Source organism: Fulmarus glacialis, unplaced genomic scaffold, assembly GCF_000690835.1.
Source record: "Fulmarus glacialis isolate BGI_N327 unplaced genomic scaffold, ASM69083v1 scaffold48308, whole genome shotgun sequence".
Lineage (NCBI taxonomy): Eukaryota > Metazoa > Chordata > Aves > Procellariiformes > Procellariidae > Fulmarus > Fulmarus glacialis.
Window position 1 is genome coordinate 11,810 of NW_009231122.1, and position 10,016 is coordinate 21,825.

Below are 10,016 nucleotides of genomic sequence, written 5' to 3' on the forward strand. Positions count from 1 at the left end.
AGTGGTGGAGTCACCATCCCTGGAAGTATTTAAAAGACGTGTAGATGTGGCACTTAGGGACACGGTTTAGTGGGGGACTTGGCAACGTTAGGTTTATGGTCGGACTCAATGATCTTAAAGGTCTTTTCCAACCTAAATGATTCTATGATTTTAAGTTTCACATCCTGGAAACGCAAAGAGGGTCATTTGTGACCGTGTTCATTCCACGGTGCGCTGAAACTCCTCTAGCAGGACCAGTCATAATAAAGGAACTGTTCCACAAAGGTGATGTACATGCTTACCACATGCAATAAAAACAGGTATCCCCATGTAAAACAGTGCATGAAGAGTTACGAGAGGGGAGAGAAAAAAAATCTGTGCTTTATGGACTTTTTGGTTGCTTGGCATGTAACTCCCAGTCCCTCTATAGTGCATCTGAAACCAAGACAAGTCTCAGCTTCTCACTCTTAAACAGCCTCTGTTCCATTTCCGCAGTGACACTCCAAAAACAAGGCTGCGTGCCCAGAGCTGGAATCAGGGATACCAAAGGTACTAAAACACTCTGCAATTTTCCAAAGGTGTTAAGAATGACTGCTGCCACACTTCACCATTTACATTAAATGACGTTTAAAACAAACGCTCTGAACCGATATTGAATTTTCATCTAGCACTCTTAAGATAAAATATGAATGGTTACCGCTGCAGAGAAAAGCACAATGGGACACTTGGTTTGACATGCTGTTAGAACACCATTGACCCCTTCTTCTGCCGATTCCTCACAGTCCAAGCTGGCATTAAGCAGGCCCTGGAAGAGGATAAATTACAAGATGACTACACACATATGTCTTTGCTGCTTTGAAGTACCTCACCAAGCCATGTATAAACTAATCAAAGGTAACTGTAGGGGTCAGCATGGCCCAGCAAAAGAAACGTGTGCCCAACAGCTTCTCCTTCCCCCAACAGCTTTGCCATATTTTATCAAAATTAACCTCTACCACTACTTCCTCCTGCTACTTCTCTTCACTTTTCTAGATAACTGCTGCTCTTTTTGGAATTTACACCAACAAGTCTCAAAACAAGGGTACAAATAGCACATCTCATCGCTAAGAATAGCACATAGTCAGGTATCCTGGTAAAGAAATGTCTACTCCGGCTAGCAGTTACCCTGAAGAAGTGAGCAGTGATGTCGTAGGAGAGCGCATACCCTCTGGAACAGACGTTTTTCTGTGGGAAGACAAGGAGAAAAAAAAAAAAAAATCATTCCTTCCCTTTTGAATTATGATTTTCTTTAAATGTTTTGGGTGTCTGGCACAACAGGACTCTGATAACAAAATCACCCTGTGAGTTCCTGAGTGTCAGCTCAGAATGCAGAAACTTCATTTCTATATAAAGCAAGACCATTGACTCGCTAGTGCTTTACAGTCCCAGTACTAGAAAGCAAATCAGACAGCCCTGCTTACCACACGTTGTGGACGGCAGAGGCAGTTTGATTAACAGTCTTGGAATGAATAGAGGTTTCTGGCTGTGCCTAATATGACAGTGCAGGAGGGCTTGAAAAGGCCATCAGTCAGGATGAATAATTAGAAACGGTAGCTATCCTCAGAGCACAGAACAGTGCTCTGAGGGACCTGCACGTCAACAGATCTGCTGCCAGGAAGCTGCAGGGATGTTTCTGAATGTTTCTCTAGCATAGGTAACACAGGAGGATGAGCAGGATCTCACTCTACACACAGCAAATTAGTTTAACGCCCTGGCATGTCAGAAAAATTGTAGAAGAGCTCATGCTCAGTCCCTTACTTCTAGGCCTCCATGGGAACATTGCAGGTTTCTCTCTAATGCACTGTCAACAGATGAAGAGCAGGCGGCACAGAAGGATGACGTATCCACACAAGAGAGAGCATCCCCAAGGCTGCTGCACATGTGTGCGCACCAGAGACATACGTTGTCACAAACAACACAACTGGAAAGAACACTCCTACTGCTCGAGAACTGACCAAGCCACTACCAGGCTACTCTGTGATCACCCGCTGGTGGTTTTACCCCTGGACTGTGGACACCCAGCTCCAGCCACTGACATGCTGGCTGCCTCCACCCCAGATTTGTCTACACTATTTCCCAAGGATTCTCTCTCAATAGCATAAAAATGCCACCACAATTCCAAATGAATGAACCAAAAAGTCATCCTACAGTGGACAGTGCCAAGGGGACCTCTGCAGAGGTAGGGGCTGGAAAGTCTCAAGCATAATGAGTTGAACCTCCGTACATTCTGACATAAGCTAAGTTTGTCTCAAGTTTGGCTGTATTTTAACTCCTGTTCTAAAATAAAGTTTAAGGTCTTTATGTAGAGCATTTACCAACAAGAAATTATCATTTGGCTAACACCACATACCAGCTCCGAGTTCACAAAACGAAAAAAGTCTTCACAGTCCAACATTGTTTTCTTTCCTTTTCGACAAGTCAAGATCAGAGCGGATGCAGGGAGCCCTACCAGAATCCTTAGGCAGGGAAGAATAAAAACAAAATTGAGGTTACCATCAAGAAGAGAATCAGACTCCACACTCTCAGGGCACGTGCCTTTGATATTCAGGCGACTTCGAGAGTATGTCAAACATGAGAGATCTCAAACATGTTGACAGAAACTGCACAAGGAATTTTTCCAGTTGCCCAGAAAAGAACCTGCATTTCAATGAGATATACACAGATCACTTTCAAAGATGCTATCAATGGCTCACAAATGGAAACGGACACCTAGATTACAGCAGCAAATAGAGTAATTTAACAGTGGTTAACACAAGTGGTGGCATTAAGAGTGTTGCTGGCTGTAAACAGAGTCCATGAAGATGTGTGGTCTTTGAAATCCAGTCTACTGGCAGGGGTAACTCATAGCCCAAGATGGCACACTGAAACGCAGCTAAGTCCTGTGGGTACCAGGGAATAAATATCTCTTGCACAATTGTTACCATGACATATAGTGTCATTTTCACTTGCTGTGGAATCACAGGGGAGGATACACACCATAATTGCTTTGAACAGCAGTTTTGTTCGAGGTATTCCCAGCCGTTCAGATCTGCACTTACCTTCTGTGCAGCAGCAGCTCCTGCTGCCTCCATAACTGCTCACCCAAAGCAGAGCCATGTTTTCTGTCTTTCAATCTTTCCTGGAGAATCTCAAACACGAAGTGTCTCTGGGCATCCAAGGAGCCAGAAAGCAGCTTTCGCCTACACCCCAGCTCCAGTACCATCTCCTAAACGGGGGCGGGGGGATGCGGCAAAACAGTGTTTGTCAGGGCTACACACTAGTTTGCATTCAAACCCTCTATGTTTCTCTAAAATAATACAGTGAGATCAATACGAAAAATACTCTCTCTCAATTTCCATGCCATTGCTCACATCTGAGAGCCGAATGTCAGCCTTACATACACAGAGGTATTAGAAAATACTTTGGTGGGTCAAATTCAAGGATTGAACATACAGATACACATCAAAGTCTGAAATCACCTGCAGCTTGCAGAGAATATCAGGATTGACTGACGTCTTTGATTGGCCATAGCTACCCAGGTCCAACCTGAAATTAAGAGACACACCGGGTAACTAACCCTGTTAGCCCAGGAGGATAACACAATTCAATTAAAGTCAAATGGCTTCAGATGAACGCAAAGCTCTAACATTAATGTTCCTTAAATAAGCTGTAGGTGAGACAGCAACGCTCCTCTAACCCTCCCTCCTTATTTTCTAGCTTCAGCCACTTCCTCAGGGGCATTAATGCTTGTCTGGCCAAACAAATCTGAATACAAATTCAACTTAAAAAAGACAGACAGACTAGGGACTATCTGTGACTGCAACCCCAGACCTCTGTCACCTAAAGCAAGATTCTTATGCAAAGACTCTTGAGTCATGCAGAGCCACCTCCCACCTTTCACTGCCAGCCAGACCTGTGAGAAGGGAATCACTTCCATTCAAGAAAACACAGCCCCGTGTAAGGCACAAGCTCACAGCTCCTAGCTTGCAAGGTCATTAGCAGAACCATTGCTTCTGCAGAAATGCAAGTCACGATTCAGAATACCTTTGTGAGGAATCCAGAATGGTATTGATAATAATGCCACATGCCTTCTCCAGGTCTCCATCGCAGCCACCAGAGGCAGAAGGTGCAGGAAGATACCATTGATAGATGGCCCAATAATGGAAATCCTGTCTGCCATATTGAAAAGAAGATAGGAAATCACATCATTTTAATGGTATCCTTCCGCTGATGTAAAAAGGAAGTTCATGCACCAAATGGAATGACAGATAAAAGCACCCACATAAAGTACAGATATAAAAAGAGTCATCCACCAGACACCACATGTCCTGATGTCAGCCATCTCTTCCAGAAATGGGCAGGTTTTGTGAAAAGTTTTTTGGAAGGACTGCACATGCAGACCAGAGGTTACCTTGGTGAACTTCCTCAAGTTAAAACACATGCCTCATTCTAGCATTGCTTGAACTCTGGACAAACCGTAGTAGTCAACAGGCATTCATGTCCCACAGCAGCTTGTTTATTTACTTCCTGATCTTCAGTGCTTTTTCCCTAATTTGGGTGGGAAAGACTCTTGAACTATTCCCTTTTCAACAGAGCCCTTCTGCACTTACCTTTCCGAAGCAGAGAGAATATCCTTTTCAGGGTACACTTCCAGCTCCAACAGCAGCCACTCCCTGAAAGACAACTGGGAAAAGCACCGATGTAGGTAAGAGGGCAGACCAGCAAGGCAGGTAACAGCCACCTTCTTCTCAACATAAAACCCACCTTCACCCACACCCAGACACAATCCCATGCAGATTAAGAGATATGAAACAGGACACATCAACCCAAGGAAGTTCCTGTGCTGTCTCCCCTGCAAGAAATCTAAACTAAAACCCCACTGGCATTCAAAAATTTACTGAAAACAAGCCTATAAAGCACCTCTCACACATACCCACACACCCCCCCACCCCTTTGACATTTCCAAACATGCTCGTCTTCTTAAAGTCTAGATACCAGAATGAATGTATGTTATTAGAAATAAATGCTAAAATGAACAAAGCACCATAGTCAGACAGACTGGTATAAGCATCAAAGAAAGGTTATAATGCAAAGGTATTTTAGCCTTGTACATCAAGCTAGCCAAGCACAAGGAGTCATTCTAGTAACAAGACAAACTCCTCTGCACAAAGACAAACTGGTTTTGTATGAACTAGGTTAAAAAAAGAAATCCTGTCAAATCAGATACATTGCAAGGATGATATAAAGAGAATAGCCGAGATATTAACCTGCTTCATAGCAAGGCAGAGCCAAACAACCCGAGATACACAGGTGGTTGAGGAGAATGTTGACATTTAGACAAAGCACCAAGAAAAGCAAGCAAGTATTTTCAGTTGTTTGACTCACCATCACTTCATAGACAGTACACAGTAGGAAGCTAAGGTTATGGACTTTCTCTACAGTTCCTGATCATTTTCTTACCAATATGGTATATCTTGTCAAGCTTTCTGCTTTTGCACTAAGCAGGACACAAAAGCTTTACCTCTAGTTTTCTATTTCTGCCTTATCATCACCATCGAAGTCTACAAATAACATTGAGCCATAACCTAGCGCACATGATCTTCAGCTGTCAGACCAACTTTTCAGGCATTAAGTTTTTACAAGAAGCGTTTTTTCGCCAATAAGGAAATTGCAAAGACCAGATCTGAAAAGTGAGAATTACAGTGTGATCTTAAGTCATGGAAAAGATTTATACCTGGAACGCTTTTTCCTTCAAGAGCTCTTGAAAGCGTGCTTGCTTCCATAAACAGAGGCTGGGTCTTTTGTAGTTCAGAGAGGGGCATGACAGGGAACTCCAGATTAGGTCAGTTTTAGCCTCCTCACACAGGATTCCCCGAGCTTCCAAGCACAGCCGTGGCACGATGTACTGCAGCTAAAACAAAGGCATAAAACCCTTGCACATTTCCATCACAAAAAAAGGCCCAGTGCAACCTCTGGTTGTGTGAAGCTGCCATCTTGTGAATACACAAGATGGTAAGATGGGAAGGTACAAAGATGCATTTTTATATAGTTTTCTTTGTACAAGTTGTAGCTGCACAGGAGTCTGCAGTGGGAAGTGGAACTGAGACTGATCTTTCTCATAAGTAACAGCAAAACTTTTTTCCTTTTACCTTTTTAACAAGGCTAGGAGGAAGCAAGGCACACAAATCTTGACGAGAATAGGATGAAAACTTGCACATAAGATAAGATGCTGCTGCAGTGCAGAACCTGGTAGAGAAAAAGAAAGAACTCCGTTATCTGGTTGATTCAATCATATCTTTTCCCACTCATGAACGTCCAACGTCAAAACAAAGACTGAGTGTTAAAAATGCTTTTAACCAACATGTCTCAAATCTATTTGCTTTTAGGACCACTTCTATTTATGTGCTCCCAACCCCAAGCACCTTAACGGCACAAATTTCAGAACCAGAGACTAAACTAAAACCTTTGACAGTATCCAGTTAGCCCTTTCTCCAGCAGGCGGTACGATCATCAGGATGCTATTTCACACGGGACCGCCATCAGCCTATTTCTCTGTGTAGGGCCTCTGTGCAGCAGAAACACCTACATATGCTGTGGAAATCCTCTGCAGGAACACAGGAGCTTTACCAGCACCTCTCCTGCGGCAAATCTAAACCCATCGCTTGGAGAAGCAAGGACATGGTGGATGCATGATCTCACCTCAAGCAGAAGGCAAACGACTCTTCCGTCCTGCACACTAGCAAGCAGTTCCAGTACTCAGAAACAGAAAGGACCTTGTCAGGCACAGGCTGAGAAATCCCAAAATTGGCTTCCACTTCAGGAATTAAAGCTCTGGATTCACTTAAGTGGATCACAAAAGCTGCTAGTCCTAAAATATGAGCATCATTCAGGGAAGGACCCTGGAAGCCAAACATAAGTAAAGAACCGAAGAGAGTGAGACATTTCATTTGTAACAAAACAACCTTTCTCAGAAAAACCTCTGAATTAATCAAGTAGCAGAACATTGCTTCTGCCCATTGACTAATTAGTGCAGCAATATCAATTTAGCAGATGAGAAGCACCAGTTGCATTAAACATGTTCTTCCTTCCTTGAAATTGTGCAGCTATCTTTGGTCAACCTGCAACAAAATTCCTATGTTTCTTTCTGTAACACAGTAACTTGAAGCAACTAGCTGTAAATTGAGCCCAGCAGTATTTGAGACTCTCAAGGCTTTTTAGCTTCTATGACAGCTAATCTAGTCTATCAGCCTTTTAATTTCACCCTTGCAATATCACGGGGTAAAGGAATTAAAACCAACAGTTCTTTAGAAGAAAGCTATACACTGCTGCACCCCAGATTTGGGGGTCTTTTATTTTTAAAAGGGGTGTACAACTGAATTATTCAATGTGGAAGCTTAGGAATTAAACATTCTACTATTTTTCTTGTGGCTCTGTTCACAAACTTGCTTATTTTAGCTTCTGTTAAAACATATCTCAGAATGCATTAACCTTCTACAGTAGTATTTCTGTAGGAAAACATTCAGCTCACATTCCTAAGAGCAAGTCCATACTACTTGACTGAAATGAGAATTTTTTTGGAAGCTTGAAAGCCAGTGAAGTCTCTCCGTAGTGCAGTCCAGACAGGTACATGCCCCACAGCTCAGGAAATGGAGGTAGGATAGCCTTTAGCACACTATAACCATATGATTCTTGGTTGGAAGACTAACCTGATGATAAATAAGCTGGCAGAGCCTGCCCAGAAGCGCAGGTAAGAGATTCCTGTATCCACACATCATCTTCACAAACAAGGAGAGACATTGTCCCTGCCTGCAGAAGGTAAAAACCACTGCTCATTTTACTGCTTCTTTTTAGCCCCAATACAGGAAGAGGTATTTAAAAATGCTTAAACACACTGAACCTGAGCCATACTTGTCTGTAAATACAGGACAATTATCATTCCGTTTATAGGCTCAAAGGAAGTGTCACTTTTGGAGTATCTGAACAGAGGACCCTACAAAGACGTGAACTCAACCATTGCCCTGCCTCAAATACTTGATAATACACAGTCAAAGAGGTGTTCTGAGATGACAAGGAGGAGGAAGTGCCTGGGGCACAGTCAGCTTTTTTCAGACAGAGAGCACAAAGTAAACAGAGGCAGAGCAATAAATGGGATCAAAAAACAAAGCAAGAGCAAAAAGGAATTAATATGACAAGGTCCTGTTGCAAAACAGAGGAAGGGAGGGAGGGAGGGACTTTCCCACCCAGCTGACAGAAGAAAACATCCTCAGAGGAGATCTGACGAGGAGTTAGGTTTAGAAACAATTTCCTGGGACGCTCTTGTTTATCGCGGCTACTTTTCAGCACAGGTTTTCAATACAGATTCATCTGCTCCAGGGCAAAACAGCGTAAAAGAGAGGGGAAGACGCACTGGTTGCCAAAGCATGCTGCACTCCAGAGAGACAGCCACCTAGTTCCATATTGTCAGCAGCTGGGATCACAGGCAGCTTGTCAGTACATTGTTGTTTTCCAACAAAGCGAATCAAACTGAGTCACTTCCAGGGAGAAGAGGGATGGGAGGTACAGAGAAGGTATATCATGCTGCTCTTCCTGTGCCTACAGTGTTAGGCTTTATGCCTCACTCATTTCATATTAGATATGGCATTAGGGATGAAGGCTGAGCTGCCTGGATCTGCAAAAGCACTGAAGGTGCCAAAAAGACACCCAGAAGATACATCAGTGCTCACTGTCAAAAGACAAGCATTGTCCTCTCCTGATCTTTAGTGTCAGCCAGGAAGTAATTCCTGGACAAAAAGAGTTTGCTTCATTCCCCATCCCCCACCATTGAGCTGAAAACACCAGCCTGAGCACGTAGTATTTGTGGGAAAGTTTTCATACGTTGTCACAGAGCACAAAGCAGAGCCAAATGCCACCTTTTTCTGAAGAGATCAGTAACAACAGAGGAGAAACATGTTTTATTTACACATATACATCAAAGCGCATTAGTTCGTAGATTAGAGAAACTCAAAATAAAGCAGCCTGCAATTGCCAGCCTGGCACAGTGGGTATGAACAACCAGAAGTCCCTCCTCGCCCCTAGACAAGTGTTGGAATTCTAGCATATTAACCAGTTCCGATTTCCCTACTCTTTCACTCGCATCTTACCTGTCCGGAGGGTTAAAATAGGAAGCAGCTATTAAGTTTTGGCAGAATGATGTCAGCAGAAGATCCACAACCTGGAATAAAAGACACACTGCTAATTCCTACGTGTCAGGCTGGGTATCTAGATCTAGTTTTGTGCTGCCTATATACTGTTTCCCGACATTAAAACAAAGAGACAAATTGGTTAATGACATTCACTGCAAGTTGTACAGAACCACTGGGATTAAGAGATGGAAAGTTAAGCCCATAACAGCCCAGGAATGATCCCAGCACACAACAAATATCTAGACAAGCCTGGTGAAGAAAGCCTAGCTCATCACAGGATTGCTCTAATAGAATATATCTCTAGATCTCACCACCAGACACCCAACAATTTCCAGGAGGTTAAAAACATATGTGCACAAGGTAGAAAAAAGGGGAAGGGTATTTCCTGTTCTCCACAGACAAAGCAACCTTTCACACGTACTACCCAGATGCATTTTTACCTACTCAACCCCACTCATTCCTCACCCTAAACCAGATGGTACCCACACTCTGATGGCAGGGTTCCAGCCTGGGGGCAGAAACATCAACTTGGATTGGAGAATTCAAAGTAGCAGCTTCGTTCTCATCATCGCTGTGACCCAAGATGCTCGCGAGTCTGTCAGAAATCACCGCAATCTGTGCTGGCACATCTGCAGGAAGGTAACAGGAGAAGAGAAGAACCAGGGCAGAAGGCACGAAAGATTTCAACTCCACGTAGAAGGAAGAAGAACAAGTGAAATATATACTCTAATTGATCAGAGCCCAAAGTATGTTATGAAAAGCCTTAACGAGCAAAAAATGTTAGCTGGAACACAGTGAGCATCATCTTCATTTTAGAAGACAGCATTATTTTTCCCC

The 10,016-nt window shown here is 43.3% G+C and overlaps 1 protein-coding gene across 1 annotated transcript in view; it reads right to left on the bottom strand.

The window, feature by feature from the left end:
• The window catches only part of LOC104081623 (Fanconi anemia group A protein-like), a gene marked incomplete at its 5' end in the record, with an annotated part of 16,199 nt that extends 6,391 nt beyond the window's left edge, over positions 1 to 9,808 (bottom strand). The window contains 13 exons of the mRNA XM_009584449.1: positions 677 to 784; positions 1,144 to 1,203; positions 2,369 to 2,474; positions 3,057 to 3,223; positions 3,477 to 3,543; positions 4,042 to 4,170; positions 4,608 to 4,681; positions 5,732 to 5,908; positions 6,147 to 6,243; positions 6,697 to 6,896; positions 7,704 to 7,803; positions 9,138 to 9,208; positions 9,666 to 9,808. Of these exons, the coding sequence (XP_009582744.1) occupies positions 677 to 784; positions 1,144 to 1,203; positions 2,369 to 2,474; positions 3,057 to 3,223; positions 3,477 to 3,543; positions 4,042 to 4,170; positions 4,608 to 4,681; positions 5,732 to 5,908; positions 6,147 to 6,243; positions 6,697 to 6,896; positions 7,704 to 7,803; positions 9,138 to 9,208; positions 9,666 to 9,808 (1,499 nt within the window). The remainder of the gene's footprint in view (positions 1 to 676; positions 785 to 1,143; positions 1,204 to 2,368; positions 2,475 to 3,056; positions 3,224 to 3,476; positions 3,544 to 4,041; positions 4,171 to 4,607; positions 4,682 to 5,731; positions 5,909 to 6,146; positions 6,244 to 6,696; positions 6,897 to 7,703; positions 7,804 to 9,137; positions 9,209 to 9,665) is intronic.
• Between the last annotated feature and the right edge of the window lie 208 nt (positions 9,809 to 10,016).